The sequence below is a fragment of the Arvicola amphibius genome, chromosome 2, assembly GCF_903992535.2.
Source record: "Arvicola amphibius chromosome 2, mArvAmp1.2, whole genome shotgun sequence".
NCBI classification, from domain to species: Eukaryota; Metazoa; Chordata; class Mammalia; order Rodentia; family Cricetidae; genus Arvicola; species Arvicola amphibius.
In genome coordinates, this window is record NC_052048.2 from 48,248,416 (window position 1) to 48,274,620 (window position 26,205).

The 26,205-nt window shown below is 44.6% G+C and overlaps 1 protein-coding gene across 3 annotated transcripts; it reads left to right on the top strand.

Moving 5' to 3' along the window:
- The first annotated feature begins 1,085 nt into the window (after positions 1–1,085).
- Prok2 (prokineticin 2) lies at positions 1,086–15,274 on the top strand. Of its 3 annotated transcripts, XM_038320542.1 has the most exons (4): positions 1,086–1,178; positions 4,457–4,582; positions 12,963–13,025; positions 15,170–15,274. In XM_038320542.1, the coding sequence occupies exons 1-4, from the start codon at positions 1,086–1,088 to the stop codon at positions 15,272–15,274; spliced, it is 387 nt and encodes a 128-aa protein (XP_038176470.1). The 3 variants fall into 3 exon arrangements, with proteins under 3 accessions (XP_038176470.1, XP_038176471.1, XP_038176472.1); XM_038320543.1 differs by lacking the exon at positions 12,963–13,025; XM_038320544.1 differs by lacking the exons at positions 4,457–4,582; positions 12,963–13,025.
- Positions 15,275–26,205: the final 10,931 nt, after the last annotated feature.

Here is a 26,205-nt window from a genome sequence, read left to right on the forward strand (position 1 = left end):
GATTATAGGCGTGCATCACTACTGCCTGGCTAGAACAGGTCAGTTTGATCATCCTTTAGAAGCAAGTAAAATGTAATTTATCGGAGCCTCGTTCGGGACGCAGAGGGCAAAGTTGTCTCTTGTTTCATGGAGTGCAGAATCCCGCAGATACACAGCAGTTAGTGACCTAAACCAAGGCATCACGTATAAGACCTGGTGTTTGCTGAGCTGGAGAAGAGAAGTGGCAGAGAGCCTCCTTCCCAGGGCCTCAGGCTGGCAGAACACATCGGGAGTTCTCTTTTACCCCTTGGCAGTGTCCTGTTCTGCCTGAAGCTGGCTGGAAGCTGCAGAGGGGAGGGAACGCACGCACGTGAGGGAAATCAGGGCGGAGAGGGTCAGGAACAGATGTGGGCACCAGGGGAAGTCATTTCAAAAAAGTAAATGAGGCTCCCACAGCTGGAGGGGCAGCGGAGGCCCTCCACTTTGCAAGGGATGTGGGTTTGGGGTGTGCTTGGTGCTTTGTTCTTCCACTCTGCGTGGAAGAGTCCTTCCATGCTTCCCGCTTTGTGTTTTTGTTTGTTGACTGTCCTTTCTAAGTTATACCAGGGCAGTTCAGAGCCCGTGGCCAGGACCTGGCACTCACGGAGCGCTCACTGTAGACACGCTGAATAAAAGCGCACAAATACAGGGCAGTTGCGTCCTCCGCGCCCAGTACTTCGTGGACACCCTCTGCACATCTGTATAGCAAATGATGTGCTCTGAGTGTGTGGGGGCTGAGCACGTGGAGCTCTGGAAAGCAGGACAGCGAAGGAGGAGGGTTTCAGAGACTACAAAGCAACAGGAAGAGTGGCTAAGGCTGCGGCGCCCGGCGGGGGGCTCTGCCCGCGTGGCCCCGTGCCCGTGGGGCGCGGGGGCACGTGCGCGTGTGCGCGTGGGGCGCGGGGTGTGTGCCCGCGCCGTGCCCCCCGCGTGCTGCCGGGCGTGAGTCACCGCGGGGCTCGCCTTTATAACTGCCGCCAGGCTCGCGGCTCGGCAGAGCAGCCCGGCCACGCGTCCCCAACGTCCCCGATCGCGTGCCCCAACCGCCACCGTGTACCCGGGACGCCATGGGGGGCCCGCGCTGTTCCCCGCTACTGCTACTCCTGCTGCTGCCGCCGCTGCTCACGCCGCCCGCCGGGGATGCCGCGGTCATCACCGGGGTAAGCTGCCCGCGCACCTGTCGCGCCGGATCGCCCCGGGACACCAGGCCCGGGGTGTGTAGGCACCGGGTAGGGTGTGCCCGGTGTGACATTCTCCTGGATTTTCCTTTGGCCACTTGGGAACGTGTCTTGCTCCCAAGGCAGGGGACAGCCAGGCCCACTAAGGAATCAAACTGCCTTAGCAGCTCCTTCCTCACCTCTCCCTCCCGCACCTTGGGTTTGGTCTGCTATTCTATTTAGTAGCGCCAAGAAGTTTCTCCCCCACCCCCACTGCCACTGTGAGAAAGTTCCCCCCCCCCCAAGGGGTTGGAAATCCTCAACCCCAAAATCTGATCGCCTTTCCTTAAATTGCAAAAGAGCAAGACTTGTACCTCAAATTCCACAGCTCCAGGGTGGGCCTTACCCTGTGAAGTACCTTGGGTTGCAGCCATGTGTGAGCTTTGGAAAGCAACTGTAGGCTCTTTTACTGGATTGCCGGGCAGCTGCTCTTTTATTTTTAAGTCATTCTTTATTTTTTCCCCTTTCTTCGTCGTGAAGTTCCTCTTAGATATATTGTCAAGTTTGATTCCTGCTACGTCCCTCCTGGAGCTTAGCGACGGAGCAAGCTGTCACTAGAGAGGGTCTTCATCATTCCTTCAACTCTCTTGACTCTTTGAGTTTTCTCTTTGTCTATATGAAGAGAGAGTTCACAGCACATTTCGGAAGTCTGTTTTAATATCCCAGCAGAACCCTGGCTGTTGTTTCACTCATTAAAGAAAAAAAAAGTTGTTAGCATATTTATTAAATCAATTTTAATATCTAAGAACACATTTGATTTTAATGTAGATGTGTTTGGAACGATGATGTACAGGTAATAAAATAACATGTCGTTTAAAAGAAGGGTCATCATGTTGAATAAATGAAAATGGGTCTCTGTGTTTCTCAGTGTACAGATGGCATTCTGAAAGCTCTGGGGCTATGGCAGCATTGAGTTATGCCCCGTAGATATTTGATTTGATGCCTTGTGTTATTTATTAGAGCCGAGATTCGATTCTTAAAGCCATTTCTAAAACTTCATCAGTAGCCAGTTGGTGTGTGTGTGTGTGTGAACAAAAGTCTCTACGGTGTCTTTGTAACACATGCGAATGGAAACATGATTGGGTGGGTTTTTCCCTCCTTCCCCTGCTGGTTCATTCTAAGTGTTTCCTAATCCTCTAAGCCCCCAGGTTCCTGGGCAGTGCTAGTGTTGCCTGGTTCCATTCACAGGACACTGCTTGCATGGCTCCGCAATGGGCTAAGGAGAATAACGGGTACCAGGAAACAGCTGTCTAATTAAAAAGATATAAACTTAGGCAATTCTCTGTAAATTTCCAACTGGAGCTTTTTGTTATGAAATGAAATTTTATCTCATTTCATGTTTACATGCTGGTGGGGTTCGGGGGTGGGGGTGGTATAGTCATGTGGACTCTTGTTTTTTGTTGTTAATTCAATGTTATGAAAAGAGTATTGGAAAAACTTCTCTAAAGCAACATGGCAATAGAGTGTAGTCGGGTCCCCCTGACAGAAACCATCTGGATTCAAATGCAAAAGTTAGTGATTTCTCTAGAGAAAATGTATACAGGGTGATAAGCCTCTAAGAGATTGATTGAATTTTAAAAGAATTTTTCTGGATTTTTTTTATGGTCTTACAAAAAGAGCTGTTGGGGTTTCAGAATTTAGAGTCCTTTACTACATATCCATGCGCTCACGCACACACACACAGTCTTTGGACTTGATATCTTCATATAGATGTAGTAAAACCATATTGCAGAAAATTGTTGAGTAGATCTAACACTTAAGGACTATGATGGTCATGTTTGCATGATTTCTGGTGTCCAGACAAAAATCAGAAGGTGAGAATGTATAAACATCATCCTCTAATAAAAGAAGAAAAGTCACCCAAAGTTAAATAAGCCAGTACTTATTTTGAACAACAGATTACTAGACGTTGCTGAAACAAAATATGCCTTTGGTGTTGTTGTCTCTTAAGAAAGAGCCATAGTTCTTAGGATACATTTTCATGCAAATGCATTTGGGCTCCATTTCTCTAGTGCCACAAGGGAAGTCCTCCACATTGATTCTTTTGCTGTATGCACTTTATGCATGCTGGGTGTGTACGTTGAGAAATCAGTGCTGCTAATTGCCTCTGTTGTCCTGTGCCTGTCTCACCTAAAGGACTTTTGTGACTAGTTCAGCTGAGTTTCTGATGCACACATCTGCTGATTCTAAGCAGTCAGTTCCTTTCTGCATGTCATTCACTTGAAAAGCTACTGAAATGGGGCAAAAGTCTTGGTCTGTCCCTTCCCTCCCTTGAAGAGTTCTTATTTTGAAAGAGGAAATGGTGAAAATCAGGGTACCCAGGCAAGCAGCACCCAGTCTCACAAAGCACAGGGCAAATATTTGGAAGGGAAAAGGAGCACTTCTAAATATTGCATTGGTGCCTTTACAGGTCTGCAGTGGTTTGTGCCAGATTTGGAGACTATGTTCCTCTCTTTTTTAAAACTAGGCCCCATATAGTCAGCAGTTTATAGTCATAAAATCTTGTGATTTGATTTGTGCAGTTCCAAATGGCTGTGTATAGCACAGGGCTAGCATAAGCACATTCTTTACGTTCAGCCATAAAGCACCAGAAGAAGAGAGCCGAAGTGTTGTTCCCCCTCCCGCCCTCCTTGCTTCTTAATCCTGGCTTTCATCATACCGGAGCTCTTTAGTCCACGGAAACATTCTGATCAATGTGATTGTAGGTGTATACAAGCAAATGGAGCTTACGGTTCTAGTTTATTAAAATCACTGCATTGGAATACTTTTATGTGTGTGTAGGCATACATGTTGGGTAAGGTGTTCACACACACACACACACACACACACACACACACACACACACACACATGTATGGGCATGTGTGTGGAAGCCAGACATTAAGTACAGATGCTGTCCTCAGGAGCTATCCACCTTATTTTGTGAAACATAGTTTCTCACGTGGCTTAGAATGCCCCCAATTTGGCTAGACTGGTTGACAACCACGCCCCAAGGATTAGTCTGCTCCATCTTCCCAGAGCAGGGATTGCAAGCTCAAGCCACCATGTCTGGCTTTTCTGATGGGTTCTAAGGATTGAACTGGTGTCCTCATGTGTGTGTTGCAAGTACATTACTGGCTGGGCATTTGGATATTTAAAGGGCATTTTCCTCGCTAATTTTAGAATTCCCTAGCCCGGCCTTTCCTGTTCTCTATATTTATCTGTTGATTTCTTTCCTTTCAGGCTTGCGACAAAGACTCACAGTGTGGAGGAGGCATGTGCTGTGCTGTCAGTATCTGGGTTAAGAGCATAAGGATCTGCACACCCATGGGCCAAGTGGGAGACAGCTGCCACCCCCTGACTCGGAAAGTTAGTGTCTGCACTGGGACTTCTGGTATACCTTCCTGCCGAGCAAGGCCTATGTGATGGAAGTCTTGGGTAGTTCACTTGAAATTGGAAGTCACAGGACAGTATGGAGGCGGGGGAGGCACACATTTCTCATTCTTTTTCCCCCTTGCATCCCAATCATCATTTCTATACCATTGCTCTCCTGACATTAAAAGTAACCCATCAACTTAATTCCTAATATGTGGACGTGCTTAGATTTAGAATGAACAAAGTAGAAATTTTACTGGAACATACTTGGTAAAATCAAAGTAAAGAGTTCTTGAAAAGACTCCATGCTTGACCAGCTGATGGAGAAGGAGTCAGTCAACTTTGCCGGTTTTGTTTGTTGTGTTTTATTCTGAGACAATCACCAATAACTAACTCACTTATACTTATATCTTAAAAGTTTTATTTTGTTGGTTTTTGTTGGGTTTTGAGACAGCATCTCTTGTAGTCTAGGCTGGCCTTGAACTCCTGATTCTCTTTCTTCCAAGTATGGAGCTTATAGGCATGTGTGTACCACAGCGCCCAGTTAAAGCTTTGTATTCTATACCTATAAGCTTTTAATAACTTTGGAGATTTGTGACATTTAATTTTCTAACATGATTGCAGAGCAGCTCAATGTCATGGTAACCCAAAGAACTTTGGAAAGGGCATGGACCCTGAAAGGCAAGGTCACAGGCCTTCAGGGTCAAGTCGGATAGAGCTCAGAGACTGTGTCCCCAAGAATAGCAGATTTGGGTTTCTACAACATCAGGACACAGGTAGGGGAGATGGAAGGTGACCATACAGTGAGTAGAACTGTGTCTTGTCTAGCACGTGGGGAAAAATTTAAACACAGTTTAATGCCAGGCAAGTGTTCAGGTTGGCCAGTGGCAGCCCCTTCCTACTATCTCTCTTCTATCTCTCTTCATCCTCATTGCTCCCATCAGGCAAATCTGATCCAGAGGCAATGGTCCAGGGCAGGTGGCTTCCTGGAGGAAGATTCTACATTCCTTTAAAAAAAATGCAGCATAGTTTCAAATCAAACAGAATTCTGTCTTCTTTTTTTCCCTCCATACATCTTTGGGTTTGAAGCTATTATAGACACCACCATCTTCCCTGTGATTCTGACTGTCCCAGATAACACTCCCATCCAGGGTGAACATAAGGAGATGAACTTTGGTAGCCTGTCGCTGAGGGGCAGCTCAGTGTGGGGATCCCAGCATTTGGTTGCCGTGGGGCCTGTCTGAAGATTATACTCAGGGCCAGCTGTGCTGTGGTTGGCTGCCTTGTGAAATGCTTCCTGTTGCATTTGAGCCATTCTTCCTGTGGTTTGACCCTGCAAAATTGCACTCATTTTTTAAACATGACACATACCTTTTATACCTGGGCATTTACTGTTAGTCTATGGGTCTAAACACCAGGCTTCCCAGGAGCAAGTGAGGCTGGCTCAGTTGCTTTCGGTACTGAATCCTTTTTCTTCCTTACTCCTAGCAAGTCCTCTCTTGTGTACTGAAGTCGTTATCCCTAAGTAGCTTCCTTTGTTTTTCTGCTCTGAGAATCATGTATAGAAAGCATACCTAAAAAAGAATAAAAGTGACCTTTTTGGTGTTGACAGTACTACTTTAGATGTACGTATGAGCCATTTAGTTTATATGAACTGTTGTGTACAATGCTCTTACCAAAATCTCATACCTGTGCTGCACATTTGTCTTTTCTATGCACTCTACACAGCATTAAGCCCAACTGGGGTCACACAGACTAGCCTGTGAGCATACATAGAGCAACCCTTCTTTCTGTCTCTCTGACAAAGATTACTCCATTCCCCTACCCAAGGGAAATCAGTCATGGTCATTTGAGCATTTTTTACTAACTGAAAGCCAAATGGCAGAGACAAGATGCCCACCAGGATAAGTGCTGATAGTCCAGTTTTGTGCTTTGTGCCTTATGTGTATACACGTGTGCATGTGTGTGCACATGTTCTGTGTTTGCCTATGGATGCCAGACATTCCTGTTGGGTGTCTTCCTCACTCAGTGCCTGGTTTTTTTTTTCAAAATGTTGAGGATCTGAACTCAGGTCCTTGTGCTTGCTTGGCAAACAGTTCATACTCAGAGCTATCTCCCCAGGTCCTGCCATTTGTGTTTGTGTGTGTGTTTGTTTGTTTGTTTGTTTGTTTAAGAAAGCATAAACAGGGTGGCAGTGACACAAGCCTCTAATCCCAGTATTTGGGAGGCAGAGGCAGGAGGATCTCTGAGTTGAGGACAGCCTGACTTACTAGGACAGCCAAGGCTACACAAAGAAACCCTGTCTAGAAAAACAAAGCAGAACAAACACCCAGAATCCAAAAATCAAAAGAAAAGAAATCATTTCATTGGGGTTACAAGTTCAGAGGGTTAGAGTTAATGATTGTAGGCAGGACAGCAGGAGCAGCTGAGAGCTCAGAGCTTGAGCCATAGAAACAGGAGACTAAATATTCAAATGATCCAATCTATAGGATTCATTCTCAGTCACACCACAACCAACTTCATTCTGTAGGCCAATCAACAGAGTGATCCGGTTCCCACTCCCTTCCCTCCTCCTGCTCCCCCTACCCAACCCTTATCCACTCCTCAGAGAGGGTGAACCTCCCATGAAAGTCACCAAAGTCTGGCACAATGCTTTGAGGCAGGACCAAGCCCCGCCTCCTCCATCCCCCAGTATCTAGGCTGAGCAAGGTATCCCTCCATAGAGAATGAGCTCCAAAAAGCAAGTTCATGCACTAGGAATAAATCCTGGTCCCACTGCCAGTGACCCCACAGACTGCCCAAGCCACACAACTGTTACCCATATTCAGAAGGCCTAGTTTGGTCCTATGAAGGTCTCTCCCCCACACCCTGCTGTCAGTCTGGACTCAGTGAGTTCCCACTAGCTCAGGTCAGGTATTTCTGTGGGTATCCTCATCATAGTCTCAACCCCTTTGCTCATATTGTCACTCCTCCCTCTCTATCACTGGACTCTGGGAACTCAGCCCAGTGCTCCACTAGGTGTGAATCTCTGCATCTGCTTCTGTCAGTTGTTGGATGAAGGTTCTATGGTGACAATTAAGGTAGCCATCAATCTGATTACAGGGGAAGGCCAGTTCAGGCCCCCTTTCCACTATTGCTTAGGGTCTTTGCTAGGGTCATCCTTGTGAATTCATGGGAATTTCCCTAGTTTCTTACTAGCCTCATAATGACTCCCTCAGTCAAGATATCTCTTTCCTTGCTCTTCCTCTCCGTCCTTCCTCCATCTTGACCTTCCAGTTCCCTCCTCCTTTCTTTTTCCTTCCACCCTCCCCTCCTGCCCTCCCTTATCCCCAACCCCATGCTCCAAATTTACTCAGGAGATCTTGTCTAATTCCCCTTCCAGGGTGATCCATGTATGTCTCTCTTAGGGTTCTCCTTGTTACCTAGCTTCTCTGGAGCTGTGTTGTCCTATACTTTTAACAACTTAGCTATGCTATATCATGGTGACATACTTCTGTGGTTATCTGTGTTTAGGTTTCTAAATGCTTCTTGTACCTGAATATCCTTGTCTTTCTAAAAATTTGGGGAGTTTTCAGCTGTTATCTTACTGAGGAGGTTTTCATGGCCCCAGCCTGTAGCTCTTCTTTCCCATATGCCAATGATCTGAATAGTTGAATTTTAAGGGTATCCCAAAGCTCTTGCATATTCTATCTCTCCCTGTCTCCCTCCCTCCCCCTCCGTTTCTCTCTCTCTCTCTCTCTCTCTCTCTCTCTCTCTCTCTCTCTCTCTCTCTCTCCATATATATAAAACACATTATATGTATATTATATTTGGATATATATGTATATTCTATATATATACATATATATATACACACATATGTATATTTGGATTGTTAGTGTCAGATCCAAATGATCTGTCTTTAACCTCTGTCATTTTTTCTTCTGCTTGACCTAACATTACTGAGGCTGCCATGTAATGTTTCTATATCTACCCGCAGAGCGCCTTGTTTCCTCCGTTGACTCCTGTCAGTTCTCCTCCAGATCCTGTGTTGGCCTTCCTTAATTCACTTGACTTCCTGTGTTTTTTTTTCATTAATCTTATATGTCTATTGAAAATGGCTTATCTTCTGGGATAGATATCTTTTGTGACATCATGTGACAGCCTCCTTAGAAAGTATGTCTTGGGAGGTCTCAGTCCTGGATCTTGACTGATCTGAGGCACGGGTTCTCTCATTCCTATAATCATTTCCAAGGCTGATCTCCCACCAAGGTTTCTCCTCCTCCCAAGACCCCAATGAAGCACAGCTAAAATTAGGAGGAGGCTAGCTGAGTGTCCGAGTGGGCAGGGCAGGGCGGGGCCGGGGCAGAGACGCCTTTGCTATTTTTGATATTTAAAAAGCAACTGAGTTTTGTTTCCACGATTTGACTTGAAGTCCATACTTGCTGTAATGCCAGTTCTGAACAAAAGTGAGTCTGTCTTCTCGCCGCCCCTGCTTACGGCCCTGCAGTCTGTCTTCCCAGCAGGTCAAATAAAGAAACCTCTAAATGACCACAGTTTGATAATAAAACCAAGTGATACGCCGACAGGAGTGCTCGAAAACAAGATTTTATGTCGTTTCTGAGATGTCTACATGAAATACATTTCTAGAACTCAGATTGTATGACATTTTATAGCCTTTTCTCCTATCCTGGAAAATTTAAAAGGTCATTTTGATGACCATTTCCAGGGTCAGTGCTGAAGTTGATCACCTTGGTGAAGATAAAGTTAACGTCGTCTAGAAAAATGTAGTTCTTCTAGAATGTTCTCAACTGCATTCTCCCCAAGAGAAGTAAAGGAAAATGTTTTCACAAATATGCCCCGATGAGCACCGCAGTGCAGTTTTCATTTCTACGCAACTTCAGTGCTGGTTTTCTAGTAAACTGTAAAAATACAGATTCTTTATGGGAAGTTCTTTCTCCTGTTTTAGGGTGGCCTAGTCAGCAGCCCCTAAGTGTGATCTTTGAAGGGCTAGAGCAGTAGCTGAGAAGAAACAAAAGCAGCAGGGGGAGCCAGGCAGTTCTGGGGGCTGCCCCTTGCTCTGTCTCGATCACGACCATCGACTGTGGACTTACAGTTGGTCTTAGCTGTCGTTTTTAAAGTTCAGAGGTTTTTTATTTTATATTTGATAATTCAAAGTGAAATAAAACAGTGGGACTTGATTGCAGATGGCTATAATCTCATCACTTGGGACCCTGACGGAAGTGGAATCCAGGTTCAAGGCCAGCCTGGGTTAGGGAGTGAGTCCCTAGGGCAGTAGCTGGGGGTTAGAGTGAGTACCTCGTGTAACCAAGGACCTGAGTTCAGTCCCAAGCACCACCAGAAGCCAAATAAACAAGGAAGCAAAGAATCCAAAATGTTAGTTTACCTGGAGAAAGCACATTTAATGGGAAACAGTGTTTTAACTGGTATTTATTTTTTAACACTTTGAGTGACTCATGAAATCATGTCTTTAGAAAATAGTTATAAAATCACAGTATTTCACTGTGGTTTTTACTAGGTTGTGGTTTCCATAATTTAAAGGAAGATTTTTATGCTAGGTTTTCTATACTATTTGATGAATATAATTAATACTTGGATTTTTTACGGTTTTATTTTTTTAATTTATTAATTTAAAAAGGTATTCTGATCTCATCTTTGTTTGTTCCACCCTCTAGTTTGTTTGTGCTGAGCTGGACATAGAGCCTGCTCATGCTAGGCAAGTGCTTTCCCACTGAGCTGCATACCCAGCTCCAATCCAGTTTGTATGTATGTCTCTATTATGTTTGCATAGGGGTGTGTGCGTATGCATGTGTGTGTGTGTGTGTGTGTGTGTGTGTGTGTGCATGTGTTGAGGACAGGGGTCGATGTTGCCTTCCTCATTAAATTTACACCCCACCTTTTGAGACAAGGTCCTTCCTTGCATCTGGGGCTCGTGGTTTAGGCAGACTGACTGGCGTATGTTTGCCAGTCATGCTGCTGTCTCCAGCTCTTCGGCACCGGGACTTCAGATCCACACTGTGCCTGGCTTTCACGTGGATGCTTGGATGAGAACTCACCAGGTCCTCATGCTTGCATGACAAGTACTTATCTGACTGAGCCATTTCCCCACCGCCACCCACTTTATATACATATTTAAACAATTTTTCTTCCTTTCCTTTTCTTTTCTTCTCCCTCTTTCTCTCCCTTCCTTTATTTCTCTTTCATTTTTCAACAGCCTCTCACTATGTAAAATTTGTAACCTTCTACCTCCTGAATATTGAGATTACAGTACAGGTGTGTACCACCACACCCGGCTACAATTTTTTTTAATTTCACTTTAAAACTTGGCCTGTACAATTGCCCTTTACTGAAAGAAAAAAAAAGAGACAATTTGAGCCTTGCTACAAAAGTTTTTGAAGATGTCAAACTTTATTAGTGATTCCTGTTTTAAAACCAGTGTATGGCTAAACACTGTCACTATAACTTAAGGATATGCTCTTTTCAGACTTATATTTAGCATATTTAGGAAGACTGAAAGATAACCCACGTGACTTAGCGGTTTAGTAAAAGATGGTTAGAGAGAACATAATGTGTGATTTCTTCATTCTTCCTACTGTGGGCATCGAGAGTCTCTGGTGCAGGGACCTCTTGCAGCAGCATCAGAACTGTGGCTGTAGGCTCAGTTGACAGTGTCACCAGACAGAACATACTGCATGCAGTTTAACTCAGGGTTCTCAACCTTCACCCTATACCTAGTTCCTCCAGATGGTGGCATCTTGCAAAACTGGAGGACAGCTCAGCAATAGTCAGGAGAGAAAGCAGTTCCATCACTACTGAGTCATGCCCCTCCCTCCCTCCCTCCCTCCCTCCCTCCCTCCCTGTCTTTTTTACTTCCTACCCCCTCAAGTGTGCATGCATGTGTGTGCATGTGTGTGTGTTACTGGAGATTGAAGGCAGGATCTCACCCCTTAGGCAAGCACTCCATCACTGAGCTATATACTCAGCCCCCACATTTTCTTTTTACTTTGAGATAGGGTCTCACTATCCTCCTGCCTCAGTCCCCTGTAGGATTTTATAGGTCTCTGCTTCAGTTTTCCCTTTAAAAGTACCACAAGCAAGTAAGAAGCATGCTCTGTGTTGGCAAGTTTAGAATTTACTGTTTGGAATTGTGGGCTGTAAGAAGTTGGTGTCCCATCGATTCTGAAGCAGGCGACCAGGTTTGAGACTAGTGGTTAGACTGTGGATGGATGCAAATGTTTCATCACCCCATGGATACCCCATGGATTGCTTTGTGTTCTGAGACTTCTGAACCTAGAAGTGAATGGGCCCAGGGAGAAGCAGGAAGAGTCCGCTGACTGGATAGTTTCAGGACTCATGCTGTTCACACGAGAGACTTCCAAATGGAAATGGGGAAAGAAAACTGCTGTGAGCTTGAACTGCTTAGAAATGATGCGTAGAAGGAGAAATGCAGATTGGGTCTTGGTTTGCGAGAGAAAAGGCAAGCACCAGGATGAGGATCCTGAAGCTCACAGGAGCAAATCTGGATTGATGTTCCTGCAAAAGACCTTTCCCTTCTGCTCCATTGGTGTAGCCTTCAGTACCTAGGATAGGGGCTGGAGATAGCGGGTAGCACATCAACTTGAGACATGCTTGTTGGGTCCTGAGTATAACCCTGTGATGGGATGATTTACACTTGTATGGTGCCAGCACAGTTCCTTGAACATTGCTGTTGGCTTCTAGTTATCAACTTCAGTGCTATGTACATCTTGAGCTAGCTCACTGTTTACTGAGAGGGCTATCCTGAATGTTTAGGAATTTGGCAACATTTTTAGCACCTGCACACATGCGCACACACTCACCCATCCCAATTCCAGCTGTGTCAGACATAACTGGCTGGGTATTGCTGTATGGACAGAATCATCCCTGGTAACTGAGAGCCACTGGTCTATAATTTTTTTGCTAAGGCTTGGCTTGGAGAAATCTTGCAAAATCTCAAAGTCAGAATGGACTGCAAAGGTCCATTCCACACTGCCCAGTTGTCATTGTCTAAAGCTAGCCCAGCTGTGCCCAGCTGTTGGGTGTGTTCTGGGTGGTACCCCCCACACACACACACAGCTACCTCTGCCTTAGCCCAGCAGCCTTGACTCACACAGTGGCAGAACCATTCTGAGCACACCATCTGCCTGAGATCTACGGGCAACATGGCTGTGGCTGTGTATAAATGCCACGTTTAGCCCCTTGGAAATAACCAGTCATCATAAATGCAAAAGGTCCCTGGGGAGCCTGGCTGTGTGCCCTGCTCTGCCTGGTGAGCAGATCACAAGTCCTGCCCTCTGTTGCTTCTCTCATTTCCCTTCGTGTTTATTGATGTCAGTCATCTCCCTGACCCATCCAGCGCCATGTTGCAAATGGAAGGCAGGAAAGAAGAAGGGCGAAGAGAAGAAAAAAGAAAAAGGAGGTAAGAAGCATGAGAGAGAGCGAGAGAGCGTAGCCTCACCCAGGAATACATCCAGGGCTCCTGGCTTTTACTTTGTACATGAGCGTTGGGTTTGCCCTCTCGGGTCAGCCCAGGAGTAGGGTCGGAATGGTTCTGCCACTGTCTGAAGACAGCCTTTTGTCTTTTGTTTTTTAAATCTATAAAGAAATATATCTTGAAAATATCAGTGTAATTGGTGTGGGTGGCTTCTTTTGATAGGATAGACCAGAAGTACACAGGATGACAGCTAATGAAACGTTTGAAGCTGGAAACGGGGTTCACATTCTCTGCCAATCTCTCTCACCCCTCCCTCCCTCCCTTCCTCCCTCCCTTCCTCCCTCCCTCCCTCCCCTTCTCTCTCTCCCTCCCTTCCTCCCTCTCTCTCTCTCTCTCTCTCTCCCTCTCCCTTTCTCCCTTCCTCCTACCCTCCCTCCCTCTCTCTCCTTTCTCTCCAGAGTCTTCCCGCAGGCTACTCTCCAATTCATGATTCTCCTTTTCAGCATCCTGAGTGTTGCCATTCCAGGACTGAGCCACCTAACCAGGAGTGGGTGTTAACTGAGCTAGAGACGCTGTACCTACAGGGTTGGGTGGTTTTCCTGGCTCTCTTTATTCTAGAACTTTGGAAAGTACACATATTTTGAGTGATAGCTGTCAGTTGGGCTGCTCCCATCCAGCACCACTGGTGGCATGTACAGGGACTGTGGAGTGGCTTTGGGCATGAAGCAGGCCTTCTCCAGAGTCAGGCTGAGAGCCTCTGGGTACAGCAGCTCTTCAAATTCAGCTTGCCTTTCCCATGGTTCCCCTCTAGACATCCTCAGTGGTTTAACTCTGGTGGCTGTGGGTGAATGTGATGCCCATGTTCCTGACTAGCTGTGGATTCATCCTTGTGCACTGAATACATGTGGTCGTGCCTAGGCCTTCCTTCTGGAGCTTATATAGCAAGACACTATAAAAAGAAAAGAAATGAGAGGGGCTAGAATGTGGCTTATTCAGTAACATGCTTGCCACAGAAGCAAGAAAGACTTGGGTTCTATCCCCCAGAATCTCATTACAAAAGCCAAGTGCGGTGGCGAGCTTCTGTAATTCCAGCACTGAGGAGGCAAAGGCAAGTGGATCCTGGGGCTCAATGGGAATTGGCCAGTGCCCGTTTTATTAAGAGACCCTGTCTCAAAATGGAAGAGTGACTGAGGAAGGAAGGCATTCAACATCCACCTTTGTCCTCCACATGGATTTTGCATAAATTTTGCATGCATACCCACCCAGATATGTATATGCACAACACTCAGGCAGACAGACAGGCAGACAGGCAGGCAGGCATGCATGCGCACACATGTGCATACACATACATACACACACACACACACACACACAGAGAGAGAGAGAGAGAGAGGAGAGAGAGAGAGAGAGAGAGAGAGAGAGAGAGAGAGAGAGAGAGAGAGAGAGAGAGAACCAATATGAGAAAATACAGCAGGCAAACAGGCTTTGTATTTCTGGTCCATCTATAGCCAAGCCTTCAGCTCCATATGTGTGAAGGAACTTGGGCTGCTTTCCCATCTGTGTATGTACTCCATCTCTCCTCTGACAAACAGTTGTGAGTCTGTATTTGAAATCTTCCCATGCTGATGGCAGGGATGGGAAAGACAATGTATATTGTAAGGGGCTGTGTACTGCCTATCGAGCATCCAGTAACACAGACCGGGATCCAGATAGCCACAGAACACCTTCATTTTTTCTCATTTTTATTTTTCGTCAGAGGGATGGGCAGGTGACTCAGTTGGAAGAACGCTTGTTTCACAATCACAAAGACCCTAGATCAAATCCCCATTACGCTCATAAAAAGCCGAGCATGTGACCCCAACACTGGGGGTGGGGAGTGGGGTAGAGATGGGTGTACCCCAGGATCTCACTGGCCTGCCAGCCTAGTTGAAACAGCAAGCTTATCTGTAAGAGACCCTGTCCCAAGAAAATAAACTGGCAGGCTCTGGCTTCAGCCTTCACGTGCTAGGGGTAAAGCCTCACTCAGATGCATGCACCACATATACACACATCTCAAACACTAAATAAACCAACAAGCAGGCAAATTGAAAACTCAAACTTTTCTGACTCGGTTTCCTTTTCCATTGTAGGTTCCATTTTGGGGGCGGAGAATGCACCACACTTGTCCCTGCCTGCCAGGCTTGGCGTGTTTACGGACCTCTTTCAACCGGTTTATCTGTTTGGCCCGGAAGTGATCCCTCTGAAGCAGGAACTTGAAGTGTGAACCTCCCCTGCACAATGTCTGTCAAGTCTCACTTGTGAGTGTGTCAAACAAAGAATATGCCAGAAAGAAACGCTCTCGCGTCCTCCACTTCCCAAGTCACATTTTGAAGTGACTTTTTTTTTTCTTTTTGAAGGAGAGTTTTGATTTTTGGATAGATGTAGAAAGGGCACAGCATCCTGGGACGACTTCTCATTTCCCTGTTTATGTTTTGGCTTGACATGTTTGAAGGCCAGCAACAACCGTGTTCACAAACAGGAGAATAAGAGTAGGTATCTTGTTGCAGAAGCTTCGTTTTTGTCCCTTGCTGCCCCTCTGCCCATCCTGCCGAGTGCACAGACATGCCCTCCCCCCAGAGACTCTGATGGTCCTCACTTTAGCCTAGCGTTCTAAAGTGGGGTCTCTGCAGCCAGGGCTTGCTGGTAGGCCTACCAAGGAGGCTCAAACAGCTAGCTCTGTTCTCATTTGGTAGCAAGAGGGTGAATTTGAACCAGACACTCCAGACGGCTCACTGGGAGCAGAAGTTTAAAGTGCTTCTGAGATTCTTCCTGTACCCATCTAGCCAGGGGCTTTCAGTTCTGCCGTTTAACTGCTGGGAGGACAAAATTAATGGGACACCGAAGGAATGTGGTCCGTTTTTCTAGATTTGTTGAAGCAAAAGGCGTTTTCTCCCTAATGGAATATTACATTTCTTTTTCATTTTTTTTTACTTGAAGATCTTTTTTTAGTCTTCGTTTTGGAGACATTCTAAGGCATGTCACTTGAGGAGGAAGCATTGACAGGAGTCATCATTTAAAAATCGGTGTTAAGTTATAATTTAAACTTTTATTTGTAATCCAAAGGTCTATTGTAATGGATCTCCTGATATCTTGCCATTTGTACTGGTATCAATATTTCTATGTAAAAAAATTCTGTATCAGAATAATGACAATACTATATATCCTTTGATTTATTTTGATATTATATCCTTATTTTTGTCACGGTTGTCAACAGTTTTTATTACAAGCAGATTTCTATATAGCCCTCATCCTAAAGTGGGCAGACACCCCAAAGCTGGTGAAATCACCCTAACACTGCGTGCGTTTTAATTTCACATTCAGGGTAGTTGTGTTTGTGTGAATTTCAAGGTAGCACAGAAATGTATAAATAAACCATGTGTAACCATCAAAAAGGCTTTGGAGAATGAAGGGAAAGGTGACACCCAGAAGTGACTGTTAGCTGGAATGGACCTGCAGGTTTGCCCTGCAAAACCTGATGCAGCATGCATCATGCATGGCATGGCATGGGCTGGGCTATAACTGCATAGTGTTGCCGATGTGCTCTGGCCTTGAACAGTCCCCTAAATGCTGTCAGTCCGTATTGTCACAAATAAACAACATCTGAAACCGTAAGTGGAAGTGACTACACGTTTGCCCATGCCCACCCACCACGTGCTCCCCAAGGTAGACCCCAGTGCTCCATTTTCTGGTTATTTGTTCAGTTAGGGGTTACACAGGTACATCGGATATAACTTATGCCTCGGTCTAACGGGCGGCACAATTGTATGGAATCTTGGTGAACCGGTCACCACAGCTTCTCAGAGAAGCAGTTTCCATTTACTTTATGCTGGAGGAAACATCTTTAGCAAGTCTGTTGAAAACAAAAGAATCAACTTGAACAAGGGGAATTATAGGAAAGAAATGGCCACGTCAGCAATGTGGTTAAAGTTATTTTCACATAACATGCAAGACATTTTTCAATAAGTGGCAAAATGTAATTTTAATTTTAATTTTCACCAAAATTAAAACTGCAACTATCCCTTATATAATCTTGTTCAAAAGGCTCAAACCTAAAGGGGACAGATGGAGTCTCGGGTTCCCAACCAAGAGGACCAAAATGCCTGGAAAGTAAACAGCCGAGCTGGGTGCTCATCAGCACCTGCTGCCCCAGAGCCTTGGTGTTTGTTCTCACTCCCTTTGCTTGTTACTTTTTAAAAATATTTATTTATTATGTATACAGTTAGCCAGAAAAGGGCACCAGGCCTCATTACAGATGGTTGTGAGCCACCATGTGGTTGCTGGGAATTGAACTCAGGACTTTTGCAAGAGCAAGCAATGCTCTTAACCACTGAGCCACCTCTCCAGCCCCCTGCTTGTTACTTTTATTGTGTCTAGAGCAACACACTGTTTGGAGATTATTTTGCTAATTGACATCAAAACCAACACCCTTCAAATCACTGTTTCACATACCATGTAATCCCATTTCTCAGAAGTTATATATTTTTAAGTATCGCTATTGTGTGTGAGAGTGTGTGTGTATATATGAGGAAGGGGGAGGGGAAGGGGGAGTTTGCAAGGCACACTTGTGGAGGTCAGAGACAGCTGTGTGAGTCAGTTCTCTCCCTCCACCTTGATGCATAGGCTCTGGGGATCAAACTCAGGTGCTCAGTTTTGCACCGCAAATGCTTTAACGGGCTGGACCATCTCACCAGCCGTCAGAGGTTGTTGAGGACAGTTTTATGGTCTATACCCTGGCAACCGCATCTTGGCTCCCAGGCTGGTCCTTCATGATGTCTGGGATGCCCTAGTCCTGAAACCCAACAAGGTAAGGCAAGGTAGAGATTTCCAGGTTAAAACAAACAAACAAACAAACACCGGTGTGTGTGTGTGTGTGTGTGTGTGTGTGTGTGTGTGTGTGTGTGGTGAGTTCTCTCGAGTGCAAGGCAGAAACAGATCTGGTGGTGACAGCTAGTAACCAAACTCCAGCGCAGTTCTCATCTCCCCCACTGTCAGCTGAATATGGAATGTCCCCACACGTGACCACCACACACGTGACCACCCCACAAGTGACCACCGCAGGAGATGCGGCCATCGTGAGGTTTTACAGCCTGGCTCCCTGTTGTCTCTGTGTTTCCTCACTCTGGGTGCATTGCAGGCAGCAGCTTCAGACTTCTGCCACCGTGCCTAACCCTCAACGACTGACGGGAGAATCCCCTCACGCTGTGAACCTTCCGCAAGTTGTTTCTGGTCAGGGTTTTGTCATAGCGGCAGGAAGAATAACTAACACGGATTGTCATTTCTAACTGTTTAGCTTTGGATTTGAAAAACATGTTTTTGTTTGTTGTTTGACCAAAGGAAATGTTTGTGCCAAAACTAATTTCCCCGCAGCGGAAGGCTCAGGTTCTCGTCAGCATTTCAGTACAGCTCTTAAGGCCCTATGGTCAGAACACAATCCAATCTCTTCTCTGGTTATCATTCTGCTATTTCCTGCTTTCTTTCTCCATCTCCAGGGGATGAAAGACAGGGGCTATTTTTAGCTATGACATCAGGACCCTTGCAGTGTTTTGCGTGCATCACTATAAAAGCCGCTGATAACCTTTTGTGACCTTTCCATTTTTGCATTGCCGCACATTTCAGATAATATTCTTGGAACTGCTCTTTCATTGGTTCATTATCTTCCCTCCAATCCATTCCTTTTGCGCTTAACACCTGCACATCCTCCACTATGAAAAAAAAAGGTTGACAAATAAAATATGTTTGTCTATGGCAGCCATAATACTTTGAGTTACACATGCATTGTGGCTGACCTGCCCTGGGTTGCATGTATCTCACCTCATACACCTGTTCTTTAATGGGAAGACCTTGAACATCTATGTAGGGGACACAACACTAACAGCCATCCTCATTCCATACCACAGGTTTCCCTGTTAGCCTTTCTAACGCCGTCCACTGGGTCCGTAAGGGAATCGGCTTATTCTCTACGCCCACCACAGACACCAGGCGGTTTTCGGCATACACATTCCCCAAAGCTAGAGGTGCTATTAATATGTGGCTCTCTGTGTTGGGGGCAGGGTCTCACTATGTGTCCCAAGCAGGCCTGTGAACTATCATGTTCCTGCTGCAGCCTCCCAAGTGCCAGGATTACATGTGTGCTGTCGCAGAGGTTTCTTGTCCTGCCGTTGCTCTCAATCACGCTGAAGCTTATATTAATTACAAACGCTCGGCTGATGTGCAGGCTTATTATGAACTTGCTTACATTTTAAGCTAACTCGTATTCCTTATTTATGCTCTGCCACATGGTGGTACCTTTATTAGCATGGCACATTCATCTCCTGATCCCTCTGTGTCTGGCTGGCAACTCCAGACTCCACCCTTCTTCCCAGCATCCTCCTAGTTTGGTTGTCCTGCCTATACTTCCTGCCTGGCTACTGGCCAATCAGCCTTTTATTACCAATGAGAGCAGGGACTAGAGAGATGACTCACAGGTTAAGAGCATGGACTGCTCTCTCTGTAGGTCCTGAATTCAGTTCCCAGCAACCACATGGTGGCTCACATCCATCTGTAATGAGATCTGGTACCCTCTTCTGGCAGGCATGTATTCAGACAGAACACTGTATATCTAATAAATCTTTTTAAAAAAAGCTGGGCAGTGGTGGTGCACACCTTTAATCCTAGCACTCAGGAGGCAGAGGAGGGAGACCTCTGTGAGTATGAGGCCAGCCTGGTCTACAAGAGCTAGTTCCAGGACAGACTCCAAAGCCAAAGAGAAACCCTGTCTCAAAAAACAAACAAAAAATATGAAAAAAGAGTTAATCCTCAGCAAAATCCAAGGAAATGAAATATATTCACAAAGTATTAGGTACCCACAGCATGTCACTTATGAGTCAGAGCTGAAGCAAAGGGCCCAGTGACATTCATCACTGATGAACGACTTAGCCTCAGGGTCACACCGCTAACCAGATTCCCACAGTTGCTTAAATTCATATTTTTATCTTCTTGATTAAAATACAAGGAATTTATGTGTGGGAGGAGGGTTTCCATGGAAGAAACTCAGGCAAACTTGGAGAAAACTGTGTTTTGTTAATTTTGATTTGAGGAGCTGTTGAGGAGTTTCCTGGATTGCATTTCTCTACAGACGAGAGGGCTTAGCCTATTCTTTAAAACATAACACAATCAGCAAAACTTTTTTATGGGAAATTTAAATATAGGCATTTTTTTGAGACAGGGTTTCTCTGTGAAACAGTCCTGAATGTCCTGGACCTTGCTTTGTAGACCAGGCTGGCCTCAAACTCACAGACATCACCTGCCTCTGCCTCCCGAGTGCTGAGATTAAAGACATGTGCCACCACTGCCCGGCTTACATAGGCATTCTCATTTGCCGAGTACAATCCCTGAGACCTATGTAAAAGTTAAAAAGGAGAAAACCAACGCCTCGAAGCTCTCCTCTACCCTCCATATGTGTGCCTTGGCATATGTGCTCTTGTGCATGTGCGCGCACACACACATGCAGAGTGATAACAAACTTTAAAATTTTAACTTCATAGGAATGATGGAATAAAAGCATCACAGAGCTGTCACCCAGTATCTTATCAAAGCCAATAATTTCAGTGGCAACCTTATTCCATCCCAGACTCTTGTGCCCCACCCCTCCTCCTCCTTGTCCTAATGCAAACCAACTTAGTATCTTCTTGAGAAGCTTCTCGTCACTATATGCGTTATTCTGCTTTCTATTACTGTAACAAAATGTCCCTTGTTAGGTTTCTGTGTGTGCGTATCTGTGTGTGTACATATTCTTGTATATGTATACACGTGTTCATATGGGTGTGTGTGCATGTGTGGGCAGGTGCATGTGCACGTATGAGCATGTGTATATGGAGACCAGACATTGCCATCAGGTAGCTTTCCAAAACCATGTTTCACCTTTATTTTTTAAAGATTTATTTTTGTACTTAATTATGTGTCTGTGTATGGATATATACACTTGTATCCTGGTGCCCATGGAGGCTGGAGGTGTCAGATACCCCTACAGTTGGAGTCATTGGGGTTTTTAGCCACCTGATGTAGGTGCTGGGAACTAAACTTGGATCCTCTAGAAGAGTAGTCCATACTCTTAATCTCTGAGCCCTCTCTCTAGCTCTTTTTTCTGAGAAAAAGTTGCTCATTAAACCTACTTCTTCTTCTTCTTCCTATTATTATTATTATTATTATTATTATTATTATTATTATTATTATTGACTTTCCAGTCAGTGAGCTTCTGGGATTTGCCTGTCTCTTCTAACACACACACACACACACACACACACACACACTCACATACACATGCACACACGCATACACACACACACGCTGGCACTGGGAATCCTAACTAATATCTTTATGCTTGTGTATCAGTCACTTCAATGACTAAACAAGCTCCACAGTCCCTGGTTAGGTTCTTTATAAGGAAAATAAAAGGTAAAATAAAGCAATAATGCTTACATCAGGTTTTGAAGGCTCTGAGGAGCACTTCCGGGCTGGATGGCGTCTTAGGAGGTAGAGGATGGTGAGAGGGAGCAGTCGTAGGCTGACACATGAAGCCTGAGGAGGGGAGTAGCTAGGAGGACCCACATTTGCTTTATAGATAAAATCTCCTGTCAGCGCACACCTTTAATCCCAGCACTCATGAGGCAGAGGCAGATGGATCTCTGTGAATTCGAGGCCAGCCAGGTCTGCAGAGTGAGTTCCAGGACAGCCAGGGCTACACAGAGAAACCCTGTCTCAAAAACAAAACAAAATAAAATTAAAAAAACCCTTCTGTCTTAGGATTACTATTGCAATGATGAAACACCATGAACAAAGCAACTTGGTGAGGACAGTATTTATTTTCCCTTAAACATCCATATCATTGTTCATCATCAAACAAAGTCAGGACAGGAACTCAGACAGGGCAGAAACCTGGAGGCAGGAGCTGATGCAGAGACCATGGAGGGCTACTGCTTACTGACATCGTGTCTTGCTCAGCCTGGTTTATTTTTTTATATTACATTTTAGAATACATTTATGATAATCCATGTTTAACAAATATACATTAGTCAAATTACTCTTAATGATATTTTGATGTACTCATAGATCAGTGCCTTGTTATGATCTGAGAAGCTTCCTTCTGTAGCATATAAAAGTAAATACAGTGACCACCAGCCAGACTCAGTGCAGAGAGTGAGAGACAGTGAAACACTTTGCCCTAAATGGGATATACCCATGAAATTCATGCCCTTGGGGGTCAGGGAACTTCATAAAAGAGGAGGTGGGAAATTGTGTAAGAGCCTGAAGGTTTGGAGGACACCAAAAAAAGAAGGCCCTTAGAATCAACAGGAGCAAAGCTCTTATGAACTCACAGAGACTAAAGCAGCATGGACAGGGTCTGCAAGGGTCTGCACCGGGTCTTCAGAGTAAACCTTATGGGCTCCAGTTTAATGTTTTTATGGGATTGCTGAGTGTGTGATCGAGTGGATTTCTGATTCTTTTTTCTTTTTTAATTAATTTTTTATTGAGCTCTGCATTTTCTCTGCTTCCCTCCCTGCCACTCCCCTCCTCTTCAACCCTCTCCCAAGGTCCTCATGCTACCAATTTACTCAGGAGACCTTGTATTTTTCTACTTTGCATGTAGATTAGATCCATGTAAGTCTCTCTTAAGGTCCTTGTTGTTGTCTAGGTTCTCTGGGATTGTGATTTGTGGGCTGGTTTTCTTTACCTTATGTTTAAAAACCACTTATGAGTGAGTACATGTGATAATTGTCTTTCTGGGTCAGGTCACCTCATTCAAAATGATGTTTTCTAGCTTCATCCATTTGCCTGCAAAATTCAAGATGTTATTTTTTCCTGCTGTGTAGGACTCCATTGTGTAAATGTACCATACTTTCCTTATCCATTCTTTGGTCAAGGGGCATTTAGGTTGTTTCCAGGTTCTGCCTATGACAAACAATGCTGCTATGAACATAGTTGAGCACATGTCCTTGTGGCATGATAGAGTATCCTTTGGCAATATACCCAGAAATGGTATTACTGGGTCTTGAGGAAGGTTGTTGTCTAATTTTCTGAGAAATCACCACACTGACATCCACAGGGGCTGTATCAGCTTGCATTCCCACCAGCAATGCAGGAATGTTCCCTTTATCCCACAACCTCTCCAGCATAAGTTGTCATCAGTGTTTTTGATCTTGGCCATTCTTACAGGTATAAGATGGAATCTCAGAGTTGTTTTGATTTGCATTTCTCTGATGACTAAGGATGGTGAACATTTCCTTAAGTGTCTTTCAGCAATTTAGATTCCCCTGTTGAGAGTGCTCTGTTTAGGTCTGTACTCCATTTTTTTTTTACTGGATTATTTGCTCTTTTGATGACCAATTTCTTGGGTTCTTTATATATTTTGGAGCTCAGACCTCTGTCTGATGTGGGGTTAGTGAAGATTTTTCCCATTCTTTTTCCCATTCTGTACATTGTTGTTTTGTCTTGTTGACCATGTCCTTTGCTTTACAGAAGCTTTTCAGTTTCAGGAGGTCCCATTTATTAATTGTTTCTCTCGGTGTCTGTGCTACTAGGGTTATATTTAGGAAGAGGTCTCCTGTGCCAATTCTGCCTGGTTTCTTAAAGGACCCAGAACCACCAGCTCAGGGATGGAACCACTCATATGAGCCCCTCCCCAGCATCAATCACTAATTAAGAAAATGCCCTACAGGCTTATCTATAGTTCAGTCTTATGGAGGCATTTTCTCAATTAAGATAACTCTGTTTCAAGTTGATATAAAACTGGCTAGCACAACTGCTTTGACAGCACTAATCGGATTCTCAAGAGAATTTTATTATTTTTTCCCCAAGAGCATCACCCTCAAAGGCCCAGTTACTTCCCTACAGGCCCTACCACCTAAAGCTTCCACTCCCAACACTGTTGGCCAAGAGCCTAACATGAGGCAAATGTAGGTCAAACCATCCAATCCAGTGCAAGCTACAGTACTCTGCTCTCCTTCTGTTCCTTAGACAGGGCCATGGACCAGCGTGGGGGGGTTGAGGGTTGGATTTGGAACTGAATCTCTTGTAGTCAGGCTGGCCTTACAGGTTCTGTACGGAACCTGACCTTGAAATCGTAATCCTCTGCTTCTATCTAAGTCCTGGAATCTCAAACTATCTGTACCACACCCATTCTCAACACTTACCTTGAGATAAATTTCCTAAATTCCAAGTTGGAGTACAAAATGAAGGAGCCAAATAGTTCAGGCCAAGAATCTTCACATAAATGAGTATTCGTTCTTGTGTAAAATTTTAGGAGATAATATTTTGCTTCTCAAACAGGAGATGCATAGCAAATATTACTTGCTATGCTTTTATGGGGATATAAAAATAAATTATTAGTCCTTTGCCTGGCAAATGTTAATATTCCCTATCATTTTGCTTTCATTTCATTAAGAGTCATGAAATCCATCACTAGAAGAGGAAAACTATAGATTATGGTTGTCCTCCACAGTTCATTTGTTCCCTCTCCAGAGAGGGATGGTATGACTTAAATTCTGAGCAGGGGGAGAGAAAAGATGTAATCTCCCTCACTTTACTAAAAGGAAACTGAGCTTTCTCTGCAGTGGAGAGAGATGAGTACATTTGACTTATGGCCCAGACAGTGAAGGACCTGGGAAAGCTGGTTGAGTTGACCTCCTGGCCAAGAACATGGAAGGCCTCCTGACCCACACATTCAAAGCAGGAAGAAACACTCGAGTGGCTTTTATTTGGGATCATCTTGGTAAACTTGTTCATCATCTCTTCCTTAATCCCCAGGCTGAATATTTCTTTCTAATGTGTTATGATAATTTTGTTATATTTTAAACTTCAGTTTGTTATCTTTTAAAATAGCCATGGGATGCTGGAGCTATGGCTCAGTGGTTGAAAGCACTCTTCCACAGGATCTTGACCTCCATGGGCACCAGACATGCGTGTGGCACACAAACACGCAGACAAAATAACAATGCACATAAAATAAAGATAAGTAAATCTTTACAGGTAAGTAAATAAAATAGTGGTGGCCAGGTATGGTGGCACATGATTGTAATTCCAGCATCAGGAGCTGGCGGCTGGAAAACCAGGAATTCAAGGCCTTCCTGTTACATAGCGAGATTGAGGCTACCTTAGGTAGCATGAGACCCTGTCTCAAAACCAAAATTTAAAAAGAAAGATGTTCATTGTGTAGTGATTGTCCTTCTGAGAGCAGGATTAACCCCACACTGACCTTAAATTGGTTTGGACGCTGGAACTGATGGCAGACCAAACCCAAAAGGGATGTGTCCAGATTTTATATGGATATGTGGCGACAGCCAAACAGGCACACATTAACAACGTCAAGGACAGAAGATCTCAGCCCTTAATGCGGCCAAGAAGCAAAAGTGGGGCTGGCTAGCTCAGGAATGGAGCTGAAATGGGGGAGAGGATATGACTCAGGGTCACAATGTTCACAGGTCAGAAAGGAATTCTCCTTCCCTGCTGCAATCTGAGAATGTTAGACTGACAGGCATTTCCTCTTTACAGTCTTGATGCTCCACAAGAAGAACTTGCTTACCAAGTGGAGCAAGGATCTCATCAGAAATGGAGAAACATAGGTAGTTTGATCATGAGCATTACAGGGTGGCAAAGACCAGAAAGACCAATGAATCTGTCCGGTTTCTTGCTAGTGTCCAAAGCCAGAAACATGTCAAATACCTACAGACTAAGAAGTGTGTGTGTGTGTGTGTGTGTGTAGGGGAGGGTCAGAGAGTCACAAAACAACTGTAAATTTTCTCATGGTGTTTAAGTGAATTTAAGTCTTTCTAAGAAGTGGAGGGGGGTGTTTGAAGAAGAAATAAACTTTATTAAACTTTCAGTGAACAACAATAGCAAAGGTAATAAGCCACTGACAGCAGACTAATGGCTTTATGTAATTGTGTTCCTTTCAATAGAGACAGGTTATTAAATATATACCTACCACCATTTAATTCTAATATCCTTATAAACCTTATAAAGCAACTTAACATTTTTTTTTCAAAAATCCTTTGTCAGACCACACATGTCACCGTATTCATAAAAGATTAGAACAATTATGCAAATAGCATTCTAGAAATAGCTCTGGGTATCCCATAATTCCTCAAGATAG